Raw genomic sequence first — 19,354 nt, 5'->3', positions numbered from 1 at the left:
CTTGATTTCTTTCTCCCTCCCCCCTTCCCAAGATGTCAGCTGCAGAATGAGGAAATGTGGCCGATCGATTCAGCTCTTAGGTTTTCCTCTTAGCAGTTTGTAAAGGCAGGAGAGACAAAGGTAATCTCTTCCCAGAGGGAAAAAAAAAAAAAAAAAAAAAACCAACAAAAAACCCAAACCAACCAAACCAAACCAAAACACAAAAACTGAAAACCTTCCATTGACAGAAGTTTCTTTCAGAATAAAGTGTGATAATGTGTGCGACTCCTGTTCTAAAAATGAGACATTTCCTTGCACAAATATTTGTCCTTTAACAAATTATTTTTACAATGTTTAAATATTTTGAAATTAACTTTAGAATAGGAAAGCCAAACATAGATCTGTTTGGTATTTGGGTTAGTTACTTTCTCCAGCTTCCCTTATAGTATGAATCATCAGTTGTGAGCATTTTACTGTACACATGAATTTGTGGCAATGTGGTGGAATGATTTGTTTACATCTATAAAGGTAATTGTTGCAGACATCAACTTGTATTTACAAATGTTAAGTATTGTTATAAAATTGTGAGTTATATAAGTAAAGCTTGCACCATTTCAAATACCTGTTCCGTGCTAGTCATTGATCATTTCAATGTGGACTTTTCCTTGATTCACTACCCCATAGAATACTACTAAGCAGCTGAAATCTTGCAAATATTCTGGTGTTAAACCTCATTCAGCAGTAAGTCAAACCTGTGTTTTACATCAGTAGGTTAAGAGTTTATAGTTCAAAATGTAATAAATACAAAAATGGTGGGGAGAAGTAAGATTTTTATTAGATAAGGTGCCGTAACTGGAAACAGTAAAAAAGCATGCCTACTGTTTTCAGCTATTTCAACCGATCTAATAGAAGATATTACCTCTCCATAGATATCATGCATCTCTTATATCTGTAGACTAGCGTGGTTACGCTAACATTACCATTAATTTAGAAAATGCTATTGTAATATATTATACAGGAAAAAAATCATCCTTTTCACTGCCATAAATAGAAAAGAGCATCAAGATATGGCTGAGTACATGCTATTGATCAATTCAGATACTTCATGACTTTGCAGTGTGACCTTGCAAGTTCATCTGTGTAAGATGCTTGTTATCAAACCAGTAAAACTTGCCTTTCAGTGCCCTGGTGTTATTATAATAACATCTGCATACCTCATTAGTTTGAGTCACCCCCAATGTCTGAAATGGACAGAATTTAAAGCTAGTGCTACTATTTGATTTTTTTGCAAACAGTCTACATCAGAAAGCCACAATCAGTCCCACCTACACACCCCCTTCAAATTCTACCTTGAAAAAACATATCTCAATATTTGGCAGGTAAAGTAGGCACAACAATTAAAGAAACCGTTATTTATTTTGTGTAAAATAGGTAGTAGGGAAAGGAAAACATAGTAAGCAAGAGGTAGTAGGTGTTCCCATTATTTTTAATTGTATTGTTTCACACTGGCAGATCTCATTCAATTGCTGCTTCTTTAAAAGCAGTCACAGCAAGAGGTACTACCTTACTCTGTAAGAGAATTGCTTTATAAGAGATGGTCTTTGATGTATTTTGCTCTAAATTGGTAAGATCAGAGTGTGTAGAAAGAGAAGTGGACGGGGAGAGAACCAATGCAGTTCCTCCAAGTTACCCAACAGATCCCTGCCAGAACCCAGGTCTTCTGAGCCCTCACTTGGTGGTCCCTCTGCTGTATGGGACTGGCTGCTGCTTGCACCTACCAAGGACAATATTGCACCTCACTGCTCCCCTTCTCAGTGTTCCCTGACAGAACTCATGGGGAGGAGGGCTGAAGTTTATTTAGCCTTTAACAGGAAAAATAAGGCATCTGTCACTTTGCTCTGATGTGCAGAGACAGTTTAAATGCTTTTTTTGTAGCAGCCCTGTCAGTGATGAGGTGCAAGCAGAAGCACAGTGTCTGGGTTTTGGGAAGAAGAACAGGCTGACCTGGCCTCCTCTGTGTCTGCCTGCTTTCTGCCTCTCTCCAGAATGATTACTTCCTGGTGTGACTTTAATTGTATGCCTTTGGCTTGGGTTTTATAAGAAAGTCTGAATCAGAAGAGATAGCAGCCACTAACTCTGGTCTTTGAAAAACAACATTGCTTTTGAGGTGCAGCAGGGGAATCTATCTGAAGCTTGTAAGGACAATCCACAAACACAGGATACTGGCCAAGACTTGGTTGTGTTTCTAGCTAGCAGCTGTCAAATTAAGAGTCAGGAGACATAGTATTTTTTGCCTCTGTTTGTTTTTAACCATTTTTGTGAAATAACATGTATAAAGGCCCAGATTTTGGCTTTTCCTTTCATGGGAACAAAATGCCTATATTAGGGAGGAACATGTAATTCATGCGCCCAAAAATACTCCCCAAAATCAAGATCTACTGCAGAGATAGGACAGGGCCCCTTCTTCCTTTTCTCTCTCCCTCCCCCCGGAGGAAAGGTGGTCGAGATTAAGCTGATTTAGCTGGGGATAGGAATGCAGTAGTAGTAGTGATTGCAGTGTGTAGTTCATGCCGTAGCTCAGTGGTCTTATCAGTGCCCAGGACGCACACCTCAAGATGGTAACAGCCCCAGTTTTTAGAAGTCCTTGGCAGTCCTTCGCCATGCAGTGGTCATAACTATGTGCTCAAGAAATGCAGCAATCTGCTGTTGTCAGATTTCTCTGGGCATTTATACTTATATAGAGGTCAAGGAATGAGGTAGTCAGACAGAGTTTGACTTTGGAAGTGGCAATTGTGGAGACTTTTCCCTGCTGTGTTGTTCCTTAGCTGAAGTAATGGCAATAATGCATGAATGGTGTCCAACACTGAATTACTGGAAAAGGTTTGTGGTCCAAAGAGGCCTGTCCACAGCAAAGAATTACGTAAGAAGGAGATGATGGGACAAGAGGTGTTCTGGTAATACACCTGGGAGTGGGACATTCCTGCAATACTTAGGAACCTGACTGTCTTTAAGGAAGCACTAACACTTCATCATTCCCAAACTGTGTTGAATTTAATCTGTGACCTTTCTCTCACATTGAAGTAAATGAACTACACAATTTTCTCCATTCACATTACCCAAAGCTCCGTTCTGCCATCCTTAATCAGGGGTGGGTCCTGAGCACAATTACCACAGGGAGTAAACTTACATAAGTAAAGGGAATAGTGTCTCCCGTATATAATCTCTCTTTTTTATTTCTCTGCCTTCACACCTTATAATAGTAAAGTAAAGACACTGTTCAGGCTTGCCTGTCAAGTTTTTCTCTTGGGCAGGTCCACACCCTGCTAACATGAGCTACATATTGGTATCCAAAAGGAAAAATTTACCTGACATGCTGACAAATTTTGGAATTGGTTTCTTCAGTCTCCTTATTGCTCATGCAGTGCCACGTATCTTCCATTGTTAAAAACACCTAATAGAAATTAGAAAATATTTGCCAGGGCCAGCACAGAGAAAACTGAATTTGCCAGTATTTTGTGATTTTGTTTTGTGAAATTAGTGACAAGTATTTTATCTGGAACTGACTATGAATATGAATTATGTGAAGTAATTTAAAATACTACCAGAAAGTACATTTTTACATAATGATTGCTGTCTGAATCCACACAGAGCAAAAAAAGAAAAATGTGACTTTGTTTTCCCAATGTTACCTTGATTTCCCAAACACATAATGTTCACTATTGTGATAGTATGGTTTACACAAGGAATGTAAGGTCCACTTTTCAAGACAAGCTTCATTGTTTTCAAAGGCACTCACCAATCAAAAATCTTTTGGTACTTCTTTTTCATGCAGCATGTAAAGTCAGTGTCAGCTTAATACCATTCTTGTCCATGCATATTGCTTAGATTAATCCTAAAAGACCTTGCAGAGTCTGCACTGCTTATTCGAAGGAGAGGAAATGCGTTTCCTATTTCTATGTTGTCACTAAAATGTATGTAGCCTCTTAGTAACTATGCATTCTAAACCCCAAGAAAGCAAATCATTCAGGCTGTGCACCTGAAATTACACAGACAGTAAGTACACTTTGATAGAGGATATGCTTACTTACTGAAGTCAAAAGCGTAAATAATACCTTGCATTATCCCACAGTCATTTACATTATATAGGTGCAACCTCTATTCATGCTTTAAATTTTGCATATACTGCACTGAGGTTTTTCATTTAAAACAAAGTAAAATTTATATGCATTCTTGGATAGTATTTGTGTTTTTAAGGTTGATAAGTCTTGTGAAATGTATAAGCCAAATTACAGTGTAAATAGTATACCTTTCCAGAAGGATTTTTGCTCATACATTTTAATTTAAATGTGTTAATATTATCCTTGAGCTTTTGATAAGATGTGTGTTGTTCAGTCAGTAGATATATGTTACTTTTCAGAGTATATTCTGTATACTTCTCCTTTACAGTTCTACTTCTTTCATTATAGGAAGCCCCATATGTTATGTTCAAGAAAAACCATGATACGTTTGAAGGGAATGACAAGTTTGAAGGATACTGTGTAGATCTGGCGTCAGAAATTGCAAAACATATTGGTATCAAGTACAAAATTGCCATTGTTCCTGATGGAAAATATGGAGCAAGGGATCCAGAGACAAAAATCTGGAATGGGATGGTGGGAGAACTTGTTTATGGGGTAAGCATACCAATTTTTGAAGCAGGATTTAATGTATCATACTATTAGTCATAAAATAGGAAGTATATGTGCATTTTATTTACCCTTGGGGTACAGAAAAGAAACAGAATTCTGCTTCAGATCTCTGTGCTTTCATTTATTTTCAAGAGAAAATCGAATAGTTTCATGCAAATTCTACTACTTATTCAACTAGTACCTTGTAACATTTGAACGTCAATAGTTTGCACATCCCTTAGAATTTCATTAATGTTAGAACTAATGCTAGAGAGCATCTATTCCTGATACAGTATAAAACTTAGCTGGGAAGAAAATCACACATTTATTCATTTTCACGGGATGGGGGACAGATCCTTAAAAATAGAAATAGGGCTCTTGGTCTAGTTTGAGAAATGGAGACTCCACCATATATAATAAACCACTACAGACAAGTACACAAATAGGCCATTCAGAATTAAGATAGAATTTTAAGATGAACATCAATAATAAAATTTAAGAGCAAACCTAGTAAGTTCAGCAACTAAGAGCAACTAAGAGTTATACAGTGGTCTGGAGAAGGGTTCTTCAGAATAGCATAACAGTTAACAATTCTGTTGAAACACAAAGGTGTAATATTTAATGAATATAGTTCCAACAAATCCAATGAAATAGTATCTGATGTTAGAAAAACATAGCTGTGCTTGCTGATGACTGCAGTTGCAGATATCTGCACTGAGAACAGATCAGAATTCTTAGAGAAACTTTTCATTTCGGTGATGGAATAAAAAAAAAAAATCCTAAAATTATTGAGGTGAGAACATTTTCACCACAGCATGCCTTAATCTCCCTATAAAAAACTACCACTTACCAGTTGGTCCATCTACAGTTGGAGTTTTCACAATTCCAATGGTGGTTAGGGCCAGTTGTGGCAAAAGCCTAATGGCTTTTCTCGCAGTTCCATTTCTGTTCCCTTCTGTCAACTAAGTATAGCTGATAAATTTTGTCAAAGTCTTCTCCACTAGCATCAGTTCAAGGCACTCCTCAACATGAAACAGACAGTGTACTGTAGGAAGTGTGGGACCTAACGGTTTTGTTGATTCACCCTCCACATGGGAATGGGAATGTTATAGCAGCCTCACAAAGCCCTGTATGTTCTTACAAGTTCTTGGAGGAACCAACCTCACTTGTTGCTTTAAAGAGTGGAAAAGCTAAATGATCACCAAGTATGTATATCCACTTTAGTGGCTCAGAAGCAGCTCAACTCTCAAGATTTTAAAAGTCAAGGTTATTTCAAACTTATTTTACCAGAATGGAGGCAACTCCTTGTCTGGCTTTTAATCTCAATGGCCATTGCATGGAGTCAATGACTGCACAGTTTCAGAGTTTTAATAGCAGAGTTTCAGTGGTATATAATCTAGTTGAAAATTATAGAGGAAACTTGAAATAACACTCTAGTTTTTGGTTTGGGTTTTTTTTTTTTCCTTCTATTTATCTTGAAAAATTTACCTCATCAAACCCAAAGTGCCCTAGTGCTAGACTGAAATACAGAATGCCATTAGGAAACCCACACAGAGATCCATGCCATTACTGGAGTGTGACCTGCTGCTGCCAACGTAAAGGTTTGATGGCCAAGTTCAAAATCTCCCATACAGCTACCCCTTTAGGAAGGCTGCAGTCTGATTGTGGTTCTGGATTTGAGCTCTGGGAACGGGCCACAGCAGAGCTCTTGGAGCAGCTTTTTTACTGAAAGAACTGAAGTCTGCTGGTGCCCAGTGTATTTGCTTTACTGTCCAAAGTCTGCCTAGGCTATATCTATCCCAGCATATCAGTGGTACCAGGGAAGTTCCCTGGGAACTGGAACTTGCTTGACTAATTTAAATTGTAGCAATGGCCCCTGATATATTTGTTTGGCTCATAATTACTCTAAAACAATTTCAGAGCCCAGCTGGGCACAAGCATGGTGAAAAGTCCATGCCCTATGAGCAGCTTGAGTGCAGGCATCCTGGTTTAGAGGTTAAATAACTTTCATGGTAGTGACACAGACTGACCTGTGCCAGCTGGCCTTAAAGCCTAGAGCTGCTCCAAGCATGTTTAATGTACTTTTACAGGTATAGCTTTAAGGGAAATCATTCTTCCTGTCAACTTACAAAAGTTTGCTGCTTAAGATTTCCATAGGGAATCCATGAAGAGCATCCTCTCTGCAACTTCCTTGAGTCCTTGCCAGATGATTTACAGAACATCAGGTTCCCTAGCCTATTCTGCATAGAGAAAGCAGAAAAATCAGTCAGCCAGAGACTTTCCTGCAAAGCTGAGCTATAAGAGTATGTTCATCTTCTCTAGTAGATCCCCAAATCATAAACACGAGTACTCTGAGTAGCTGGCTGTGCTTCAAGCAGGGCTTTTTGTAAGCCGTCAGGATTGGGACAGAATTTGCAACTGAATTAGCAAGTTAACGAGACGATCTATTTGGGAAACGTTTTACATCTTCTAATTCCCAACCACATTAAAGGATTAACAGACAGTTTTGTGCCAGCCAGTGAGACTGATCCTTTTCTGTGCCACATGAAAGGGTCCCCTCCTCTCCTGCTCTTTACACCATACCCCAATGCCTCTTGGTCCTATCCATGTTACTGAGGGTGGACACGTTTTATCCCATGTTCCCTTGAGACCCATGTGCACTGCTGGTCGTTCTGGAAGCTGGACACCTTCAGACTGCATAGAGCAGCTCAGTTGTCACCTAAACTCTGTAGCTGATTTTTCCATCATGTCCCAGGGGAAACAGTGTTTGAAGCACTGTGGTGTACAGTTTTGCTACGACTGTACAGAATGTTGGGGGAGAGGGGAGGTGCTTGTTTTCCTGTTTTTTTTTTAACACTCAATTGAAAACTACCAGGAAATCTTGGTCGTTTGTCCCTGATCTATCTGAATGCCTACAGTATTCTATATGGGTCTCTACAGCCCTTGATATCAACCTCACAGAAGAAATGCTAGCTGGGGATGAAATACCATTAAGCACATGTAAAAGGTGTTTCCCAATACAGTAATAGTCAGCTCCAATTAAGTATTCATTCTCCTGACACAGAATGCTATTCTTTCTCTGCTTAGCAGAAAAGGTCACAACTCATTTCTGTTTAAAATCTGAGAAGCCATAAGCTTCTGATGTTGAAATCACTTCCTGCGTGATTTTTTGCAGATAGGTTTAACCACCTTCATACAACTTGTACTGAGGACAGATATTATTCAAAAGGTTATAATAGTATGTTCAGGAAAAGTGAAAGTCTCTTACCATCAGACTCAATCTTGCCCCATTGTATAATATTGGAAGGATACAGAATCTGTCTGTATTATCTGTACTCGTTAGTGGTGCAGCCTTGATTGAAATGCTGTTACAGATGCAGTTGCTTCAAGTGTGAAGTATTATTAGCCTTTGTCAAAACAGATTTCACTGGCAACAAAATCATGAATTGTTCACACCATTGTTATAGTGTTAATCATTTAAATCCATAATTATATGATGCACATTAACTGGGCAAAGCACAAATGCTGATGATTACAATGCACAGCTATTGTCATTATTCAGCTTTCAGCAGTGATAAGTTTATGTAGACCTTAATGTGGCACACAATATTCTTAAAAAAAATTAAGTAATATGATCAGACTGGGGAGGCTCTACTTTTCCCAATTATTTGGCATCTAATTGTGAACTAGCTGTGTACTGTCCCTGAACATTCATTGGCATGAAACAGGTACATCTATGTTATGAATAATCTGACATTAGATCACTATTGCAATGAAATGGGTAAGTTCCTATTTCTCCTCTTTAACTACTTAAAGTAGTCCAGGCAGCTAGTTCTGATGTAGTTCTAGTTCTGCATTACTATTTAAGCTTTTAAATTTGTTAAGATGAATCTTATCCAGTGTTTCATATACAATATGGAGTGTGTGTGCTAATTAGGTCTTTAAAATCTCCACAGTTCACACTATGATGATGCTGTCACTTTTCCACTTCACATGTTAAAAACTAACAGCCCTCAGGGGTCCTTGCTTTAATCCCAGTAGCAATCTGCAGGCACAAAAAATGAAGCATTAGCCAACATTTTTGAAGACCAGTGACCAGGTCTATCATTTACACCGTGTTAATGAAGATTCCACTGTGTGACAAATAAAGAGAAGATTAGCAGTTAATAGAACACACTCTCCCTTAGTCTTTCAGTTAATTCATTTCAAGGACTCCACATTAGGTGTTCAGAGAAACTTAAATTTAGGAACCATCCTTCTAGAAAAAAGGAATTTATAAGTGAGATGAAATACAAAAATACGCAGCAATGCCAGTAGCCCAAACCATCCTACAATCCTTAGACTACAGAAACTAAATTTACTTTACAATTATCAGGATATTTAAAAATGTATTTTAGACATGTTATTGTTCTTCATATAGTACCTATCTTAAAATACCTATTTCAGTTAGACTTATGTAATCGCAAGACTTCAAGAAGCCCAATTTTTAAAAATGCCTTGTATTACAAAATTTACATTAAAATTCAGAGAATTAACTATATTATCATGTTTACCTAAGACATTAACACCAGAGAAAATGTCTGATATGCTTGCAAATTGATGATTTTAATTGTGTTGCTTAAACTATAATATCTTTACAAAAAATTATGATGATAAGTCATAATTTTCAAATAGTTTGCCTTATAACTATTTCTGAATGACAGATAAAATCTGATGATTAATATATAGCAATTCTAATACAAATTAGCATTTTTGGGCCACTGCACTGAAATGAGTCTGTTCTTTTGAATTATTCAAAATTATATTGCTACCAAAATAGGTTTAAATTTTAACTACGTTAAATTGGTTTGAAAATAAATTCCATAAAGTATGTATAGCTCAGTATAATTTAGTGTATAAAATAACAAAAACATTATCTTCAATGCATTTATCTGTTTCAAAGTTGTGAGATGACAAAAAAGCCTGTATTTCAATTTCTTTTTTTCTTTATCACACAAGCTATTTAAGTAACATTTGGATTAAGCTACTTAAGCACATCCTTAATTTTCAGCATGTTTTAATCTCATTGAAATTTATGGGATTTAAATATATCCTTGTATATTTTACTGAGTATGAAAGTTCTTAAGAACATCCTAAAAGAGAGACATGCTTAAATGCTTTGCTAAATTATGGGCTACGTACTATAACTGAAGATGCCACCCCATAAAATGTATTTGGGTCAACTAAGTATTTAGAAAATAAAACTATGGCAGTTCTATTATGGAGATTAATGAATAGCTCTTGATTGTGCCTGCGAAGATGCCTGGGTCTGGGTGGGGAAAATACAGGCAGATTATCTCATACACTGAGGCCTAAAGCGGAGTAATGCCACTGCAGAAGGCAGGTTGTGAGTCAGGCATTCTCAAAATATGTTCAGTTACCCTCAGCCCATAAGCCATACAGAAGTCCATGTTGGGCACAGAGCACAGGCTCTGCTCTGGAAATCCACCTAGATACACCACCACGATGATGAACAGGAGAAAGGCTTCAGCAGCTTCTGCATCAGTTCCCCTCCCACCAGTGCATCTTTTGTCCCAGTTCCTCTTACAAATCCCATGTTAAATACTGCTGAAATGACAGCTTTGGCACACAAGGCAGGACAAGGCAATGGAGCAAATCTTAATGTAATGTTGTGTCCCTAATGACAGAAAGAACCCATTAGTTCAGCAGCAATACCCTATACTTTATGCAGACATCATTGTTAGCAGCTGTATCACCGTCATCATCAATAACAATTCATTCAAGACTGAGATCTTAATTCTGAAAACATATCAGAGAAACATAATAAAAATTATTCCTGTCTCTAATGGGGACGGATTCAGCATGATTTTTGGTTTTTTATCGCATGATTTTGCACAGCTATTTTCTGTATACTTGCCTTTTGCACTGTTTAAAATCTAATTCTTTCCTAATGAACTGTCTTTCACCCAAGACAACTGCGTGCAGTTTTGTGGCATCACATCAATAGCTAATCACCTTTGCTTCATGCTATTTGGAACTTCCTTGAGTCTATGAGCTGGCTTCCCTCGAGGAATGATTGTATCTGATGAAAATATGATAATAAACAACTGCTTCTAGGATCTCATAAAAAAACCTCTATACATTCATTGACAATAGGGTCATTCTGATTTTTCATTCTTCTTTGAATTCCTTTACTTTAAATCTAAATTAATACCTAAAAGGATCTGCCTACACCGCTGCCCACCTCCATAAGATTTAAGAGTCTTCTCCTTAGCAGGAAAATTAAGTATTTCTATAATTCTGTAAAATAAAAACCTGCAATATGTATGTTTTACTAAAAACATGTCAAGTAAATATATAGACTGTGATAGAAAAAACCAGAAAGATGGTATAGAGAACATTTAAGACACAGTGTCCTGATGTTAATGACATACCTTTGGAATTAGCTGCTTAGCTGAGTGTATAAGCCAACTCCAATTAATCTATACATCTATATTTCTTTTTTCTTTATAGAAAGCAGAGATTGCTGTTGCGCCTCTGACCATCACTTTGGTACGAGAAGAGGTCATTGATTTTTCTAAGCCTTTTATGAGTTTGGGGATATCCATTATGATCAAAAAGCCCCAGAAATCTAAACCAGGAGTGTTTTCCTTCTTGGACCCTTTGGCGTATGAGATCTGGATGTGCATAGTCTTTGCCTACATTGGTGTCAGTGTGGTCCTGTTCCTAGTTAGCAGGTTTAGCCCATATGAATGGCACACAGAAGAACCAGAGGATGGGAAAGAAGGACCCAGTGACCAGCCTCCCAATGAGTTTGGCATATTCAACAGCCTCTGGTTTTCCCTGGGTGCCTTTATGCAACAAGGATGTGATATTTCCCCAAGGTTTGTGTCAAATCTTTTTACATTTGCATTTTATCTTCAACACTGAAGCATAAAAACCTTCCTTCGTTTATTTTCCTGGCAGTGTTTTGAAGTTCATTCTTTAGGAAGCCTTTTTAATTTTTTCTTTTTTGATAGCTATGATAAGGGCAACAGAGAATCTGCTTTGAATTTCAGTCATTACTATTATTTTATGTATGTCAATGTGCATAAACCACAAACAGCTCTCAGAAACAGCAGGTATACACAGGGGCAATTCCACTGAGTTGGCTTCAGAGGATCTGTGCTGTTGCTAAATTAGTTCCATTGTATTACAATTATGAAATGCACGCTATTGTGCTGAGTATTTGCCTTGCATGAATGAATGTCCCATTTCTGTTCCCTATCAAGTTCTACAATACTGCTTCCAGAATATCGCTGTCTGAGAGAGAGAGAATATTTGACTGTCTGTTTGTGAGAAGCCACGCTGTACGACTAAGCTGTGCCATATGCAGTGGGTGTCTCAGATGTAATATATGATCCCAGTCCTTAGTTTTTCAACTTCCTAAGATGTTCTGGAACTTTAGTGTGCAGTAACCACAACTTCTTAATTAAACATTATGAACCAATCATTCAAACTTGAATGCTTCATTTTAGCCATTAACAGTGAGATTTTGAGAGTATTCAGCATTGGTCTAACTCTGCTATTATTGAAGGTAGCAATAAAACTGCTACTGATTATGACTGGATGTACATTACTCCTCAAAAGCCTTCACGTCAAATTGCAGGTATTAAAATGAAAGATGTAATTTTTTACTTGACATAAATATCTGTTACAACAAAATTCTTGCTTCTTAAATAAGAAAAATGTGAAAGATCAAATGATTGCAGTAGCTTGCAAAATGTTTGAAAATTTTGGTGGCAGAAGCATTTTAATCCTAGAGCCAACATAATCCATGTGCAAAGACTTTGTGTCTTTTTTTTTTTTCAAGAGGAAACAGAGAAAGCTACTGATTTGCAGCTACCATGCTTTACTTTTGTCTTCAAAAAGAGATTACCTATCCAGTATATTTCACAACATTTTTGCTATGTTAGGCATTTCCTGAAATAGTAAGAACACTGGGATTACTCTTCAAGAGAATTCAAACTTCTGTATGTCCTTTTGCATATTTGCAGTACAGTGGACTCTGTACTGTAGGCATTAAGATTCAAGAGAAAAAGCATTTATTAGTATTTAGAATGCAAATTATCTCCCTCCCATTGCCTGTTACTTAATGATACGTGTTCAGCAATAATGGTGCCTTCTCTCTTTCTCTCTCTCTCTTCGTGGCTTATGAGACAGGAAAATGTGCATTATCTTATTCATGTTTAGATCCCTCTCAGGTCGCATTGTTGGAGGTGTCTGGTGGTTCTTCACGCTCATCATTATTTCATCCTACACTGCTAACCTCGCTGCTTTCTTGACTGTTGAGCGAATGGTCTCGCCCATAGAAAGTGCAGAAGACCTGGCCAAACAAACCGAAATCGCTTATGGGACACTGGACTCAGGGTCAACCAAAGAGTTCTTCAGAGTAAGTTGGCATGTCCATTAGAGCAGCTCTCTCTACTGACTGCTCTTGTAAGATGCTTGGAAGGGTGAAATAATATTACTTTGCAATTCTATGTAATACAGTTTTTAACTCCTGGAATACTTCAGCTACGTTCTTACCCCCACAACACCGTTTGTTGGAGTTTTCAGTTATTTTAATTTGTGGAAAGCTTATTGATCCTTTCACACTGGGCAAAAGAGGTGCCCCAAGGGATACTCAAGCCAGTGATAATTAAAGCAGCATTGCACTATTGATTCTTCTGAAGCCACATTACTGAAATGATGCGCAGCATTGAAAGCCTATGATGATAGGATTGCAGGTTTTGTTTCTACTTATGGATTTGACTGTGTGCATTTTGCTTTAGGGTCTAGGGCAGTGGGAAGGAAATGCATTTTTTAATTTGCTGACTTTCGGATGAGTAATAAAGAGAAATTATATCTCGGGGGGATGTGGTTGGAGCACTAGGAAATAGCCTAAATAGCCATTCATATGTCTGTGCTGTCTGTATTGATTACTTCATTTTCATTAGCTTTCCTGTGTTAGTGTGGTTGGTATGTAATCCTCATTGTTTGCCAGCTGGAAAACAGGGAGCCTGGACATCACAAGGAGTACATAATAAACAGTCCCTCCTGCTTTATTTCATGTCTCTAGCAGATGAAAGCTAAGCCTGGCTGACTGAATGTGTGTGAGTTTAGTGTTTGAACACGGCTCTGAATAAATGCTGTGAGCCTGTAATCTTCCCTTGGAAATTACACAGTTTAGGAGCATTATTTATCTGAAAGGTGAAGTTTAAGGCATTTTTGGAATAAAGGAAGATGGAGAGATAATTTCTTCTTATTCTCTAATTGAAAGGGGACTGCTCTGTGTTAGTTACTCCCACGCACCTTGACTGTTTTCAGGCCAAACTGAACTCAATGAATCATTAACAAAATTACGGATGGGATTTGTGAACTATAGACAGTATCAGGTCAAGGGAAGCTGCTGAGTGACCCCAAAAGGTCTGTAGTGAAATAACCTTTTTATTGCCAATGATATCCCCATAAAAGAACTTGCAAATATTTCCTTTCAGCTGAAAGAAAATGATGCCTTATAAGATATAAATGACACTTAACCAACACACAGTGGTTTAGCCTTCACATAATGAAGCTATCCAAGGAATTTAGTCTAAGCTAGTTTTCTAGATTTTTTCTGTATCCACTGCTTGCAATATTTTTAAGTCATGATGCAAAAATTATTGGCCAAGGAAGTAGTAAAGAATGAAGGAATGAAGTGGATTTCTTAGGAGTTTCAAAGCACTTTTACAAGGTACTATTTCGAAGTAACAAGGTTTTTTTGACATAAAAAAAATCTTGGTCACAAAAATTACATTTATCTTTTAAATCATCCTCTAAACACAGATACTTTTTGTTTGAAGCAATATTTCATGCAAGATCTGTCCTTAAAGAAAAAATTCATTCTATGTCTATAATGACAGCCGTTCTTTCACTTTAATCTTAAAGGGTCAAGAGAAAAAAAAAAAGAAGGAAAATCAATGTTCTCTTTATATTTTTTCCCTTATTTCAAAATACAAAAGGAAACATTAAAAGTAACTACAAATACTAAACATAGCTGCATTTGCAAAATTTGAAGCTTTTTCAAGACTTAGACTGTGTTGATCACATTTTAAATAATGGTGTAATTGATGCTCTGTTATCAAATGATTTCTAATCTCTGAAACACTATGGTGATTGTTAATTACATTGTATGTGCCATTTCTAAAAATATTTTTCACAGAACAGGGACAAAGATAAAATATCATTGGCAGACAATATTTACACAAACACTGTTTGCATAATACATAAATTAAGACCTAGCCTGGAACAATAGTAACAGAAAGCTTGTTTCCCAAGCCTTCCTATTTTGTGTGGTTGGAAGCAAACATCATCTGTTTAAGGATTAAAGTAATGTGTAACTTCTCTGACAGTTATTACTATCTGGCTAAACATGAGCCTTCATGACATTTTCTCATCATTTGATCATTTCTAATCAAAATATCAGAAACTCTGAACAGCTATTTAGCTATTTTAAAGCCAACATAAAGAAAATGAAGACTTTGATACTATTAGCTATTCACTTATTTCCTGTTCTGGATAGCGAGAGTTGCATTTTCTGAGCTGCTTACTCAAGAGGATGTAGTTTCTAGCAATCCTTCTCAGAAAACTCCTAAATGAAAATTATTGTAGCCTGGCTGACTGCAGGGGAAAGCTGCGATGCTTCCTCATATGATAATAAGGAATATCTGTTGGTTTGCTCTTCAATTTTCACTCTGGATTGACATGTAGAAATTAAATGTTAAGCAGATGCCTTGTAAAAGTTGCCATATTTTTTTGTCTCTTAGTGGGCAAAGGAAAAAAGATCCTAAAAAAATAGATTTAAATGCTACCTTTTCCAGTTGATATAGGGCATTGTTTCCTCTTACTAACAGAGCTATTTTATGTGTTGCATGCTTTTAGTTTTGAAGGGAAGTGACCTATTAGATGTTTATTTTATAAAGAATTTGATTATATGGATGTTAAGATGTAAAAAATGATTGGAAGTGAAGGCAGACAAAGGCAAGTAAATATTGTTGAAATGATGCCTGATTCATTAATGCTGTCTTCCATTTGTCTTTCTGTAAATTTAAATCCATGAAATTACACCAGCATCAAGCAAAAAGAATACATGGGTGACTTAGCTTATGCTCTGCTCTTGGCCACTATTATGTAAATTAAAAGTAGTTGTGACTACAGTGGAAAGAGAGGGTGACAAGGCAGGATGTGATTATGGACATGCACAGCTGTTTTTAATTTAAATTGTATTATATTTGACAGAAAGGTAAAATGATGCATACAGACAAGCTAAAAAAGCAAGGATAATTTATCATGTTCTGTTAGATGGTATTTTTATTGAACATTTCTGGTTAAATGCCACTTACTTTCAAGTTAGACCAATCATCCAGTAATTGGTAACAGGAAGTGCTTAAGGGAAATTACTGTTACCTATACAAAGGCTCAGTTGCAGACTTTTTAAAGCCATTGTCAATTTAAATAATACCTAGATCATAGGATTTGATATTTGTTTAAAAATTGTAAGGCCCTTTGTTTTGGGGCTTTATAATAATGAATATTTTCCTGGAGTACTCAGCACAGTGTAGGAATTTGCTCAAAGACCAAATCTTGCTTAGCTAGAAACTGCTGTTGACTCAAATAAAAGCTGACTTGAGCACTGGGTTATAAAGTTCTTTTTGCAGCATGCATAAGAGAAGACAAGTGCCATCTGTTATTAAATAAAAACACTGTGTAGTGTTCAGCTGATGTACTGCTGGTTTGCATGTACGTATCCCTGTTGCTGGATGAAGTATAAGAGTTGTTGAATGAATCTAATGACCATTAGAAGCTTCTCAACCTGACAGCATTTCCTCCCTTCCTTCCAATTAAAATTTTTATTTGTTTTTTTTTTTTTATTAAGTTTCATTTTTGCTCAGGTTTTTACTTGTGGTTTTACTATACATTCCCAGACAGGAAAATTTCTAACTAATGCACTGTAAGCCATGAGTTCTTGCACATTCTTTGAGGAAGCACATTTCTTAATTACTTGCAGGATAAGAGTCCTTAAAATAAAGCCACTGATACTGTCATTCTGAAAACATACCTAATACTTCTTTAAGACAAATTTTTCCTTTAGTAGCATATTTGGTCCAATTTTCTGTTTCCATCTTTTATTGTGAACCATGTCTTGAAATGTTGTGCAGCCTTTCTGAATGTAAATTGAATGAATTCTGGACTCTGAATATTGAAAGCAGAAATCTTACTTAAGCTGTTGTGATTTTGATGGTGGAAGAAGTGGGTGTGAGAGCTGAGAAATGTTTCAAGATTCAGCTCAGAATTTATGTGAAGATTATTTTATTGTTTCTCTTTCCCATACAGGTTTATTGTTGATATCTATTTCATACATAATTCCTTAAAACACACTTTATAATACTTTGACTGTGTGAACCACGTTATCTAACAAATTTAGAGCTTAGCTTTGCAGTTTTATTGTGACTGCTGGAGGCTAACTGGAACTAAAAATAGTATCTGATTTTATAGTATTGATTTTTTATTTCTTGTTTTGTTTAAAAAATAATCATGGAATTCAAAGAAAGTCTTTATCCAAGTACAGTTTTCCCAACCTCAGTTGTTTGAAAAATTTAGTATGACTGATTTTATTTTGAACAGTGCCATTCTGAAATGTAGCAACATTCTTTTTCTCTAACTTCTTTTTGATTTTCTCCAGAGATCAAAAATAGCAGTGTATGAAAAGATGTGGACCTACATGAAATCAGCTGAGCCATCGGTGTTCACTAGGACTACTGCAGAGGGAGTAGCTCGCGTCCGCAAATCCAAGGGCAAGTTTGCCTTCCTGCTGGAGTCCACCATGAATGAATACATTGAGCAACGAAAGCCATGTGACACCATGAAAGTGGGAGGAAATCTGGATTCGAAAGGCTATGGCGTAGCCACACCGAAGGGTTCTCCATTAAGGTGGGTGGAATAGTATAACAATATAAAATGTGTTGTTATAGTATTCCACCTTCCCTGATGTCCCTGATATAGCTCTTTTTGTTTTGTGTGTGAACATGGTATGTTATTTTTCTTTTCTTCCATTTCATTTCTTTTGATCAACGAAGGTAAACATTTCTAATTGCAATATGGATTTAGCAGCTATAGTTGGCATATCTTTCAAGGCCATATAAAAACCAAACTGGTTGAACACTAGCTACTTGAAGTCAGCCTCAATAGAGTTAACATCAGCTATTCTATTTCATCACCTTTTTTCACCAAATTCAAGCTTTTATAGCAGTATTATGCCCACATTATCTGCATCAGTATCTGCATCAATAATATACCTACATTTTATATTTTGTTTATTGATCTTGGCTGCTAATTTCTGAATAAGAAGCTGCTTGTAATATCTTCTTTCAAATATCATTTGGATGCAATTAGTCCTTCATTAAAGCAACTTCATTAAAGTACTTTTTAGTAAAGCACCTTCTTATTTAGAAAAAAAACCCAAAAAGTTTGTGTTTGTAGCATTGTGCATTTCAGTACTGCCTTCAAACTCACCAGTATTTTCTTTATCACGGTATCAGATGCATTCAGTCAAGTTTTTGATTCACAGGCAGAACATCATTTGCTTTTCATTCAGATTATCAGGGAAACAGAAGTAAAGGTACTAGCTCTGTGTTAAAATTGGCAGTATTTACCATTATGTTGTCTTTAAAGTTTAAGGAAAACAAAACTTGCCTTTTTTCCTCTGGTAGACTTGCCAATTTTCTTCAAAGCGAGAGAGCAACTAGCAGATTGAGGCAGTGATTGAGGGAATGGCCCGCAGGGCAACCGGCCCCCCACTTCCCAAACATCACCCACGTGCTCATGATAAGGGATTATGACAGGCTCTGATGAAATAGATTCACTAAAGAGACAAATGGGATTGAAGGGAGCAGTGGCAGGTGCAGATGAAGCCATAGTTCTGTGCAGGAAATAACTAAGGAGGTACCTGTCCACATCCCTGACAGCAGAGGAGACATCATTACCACTATGCAGATAGTTCAATTCACCCTTAACTCACTGGTTTAACCTGCACATAATATCACAAACTTCAGTAGTTCCAGTTACACAGATGGGAATAGGAGTATCATCAGAATCATTTCCATCTGCAGCAAAAGACGTGTGTGCAGGGGAAAAGCAGGCCATTATTTCAGTGACTGAATATGAATTTTTGGTCCTTAACATTCAGTACTTTTTGAATTTAAAAACTGCCTTCACTGCCGAATAAAGTAGTATGAGAACATAAGGAGGTGAGAGAGGGAAAATGGCAACAATAAAAATATTAATTATAAAGAAAAACACCTCCAGAACTCATGGAGTTGTTAAAGTTAAAAGGCAGCAGATAACAGGAGAGGCTGATCTATTATCTGGGTATATTTTCAAAGCACTTATTTTTTATTTTATATATCTAATATATTGCTATCTTTTTCACAGTCTTTCAGGCAACCCAGAAGAGGCAGGTAGCACTGCAGTTTAGTGGAGATGTTTTGCTGTAGTAAAGAAATGCCCATTGCTGACACAGTCATGCTTTACTGTGCCAAAGCTAGGGCAAACTTTTTAGGAATCACTGTAGCTGCTGTCATATATACCCCAGCAGTCGGCTGTTTGCTCTAAGCATGCATTACGGTGCTCTTTAGCCCCTCTCACTTTTT

At 36.9% G+C, this 19,354-nt stretch overlaps 1 protein-coding gene across 7 annotated transcripts in view; it reads left to right on the top strand.

Moving 5' to 3' along the window:
* Positions 1-19,354, top strand: part of GRIA4 (glutamate receptor, ionotropic, AMPA 4) — a 223,209-nt gene that overhangs the window by 163,908 nt on the left and 39,947 nt on the right. For all 7 annotated transcript variants that reach the window (XR_001414519.1, XM_014965881.1, XM_014965882.1 and 4 more), the window contains exons 10-13: positions 4,446-4,652; positions 11,160-11,530; positions 12,879-13,077; positions 17,389-17,636. Coding sequence is in view for 6 of the 7 variants with exons in the window: in XM_014965881.1 (XP_014821367.1) it covers positions 4,446-4,652; positions 11,160-11,530; positions 12,879-13,077; positions 17,389-17,636 (1,025 nt within the window). In the remaining variant the exon portion in view is untranslated. The remainder of the gene's footprint in view (positions 1-4,445; positions 4,653-11,159; positions 11,531-12,878; positions 13,078-17,388; positions 17,637-19,354) is intronic.

The sequence above is a fragment of the Calidris pugnax genome, unplaced genomic scaffold (assembly GCF_001431845.1).
Source record: "Calidris pugnax isolate Ruff unplaced genomic scaffold, ASM143184v1 scaffold20, whole genome shotgun sequence".
Classification (NCBI taxonomy): Eukaryota; Metazoa; Chordata; class Aves; order Charadriiformes; family Scolopacidae; genus Calidris; species Calidris pugnax.
This window is presented reverse-complemented; position numbering and strand designations above follow the sequence as displayed.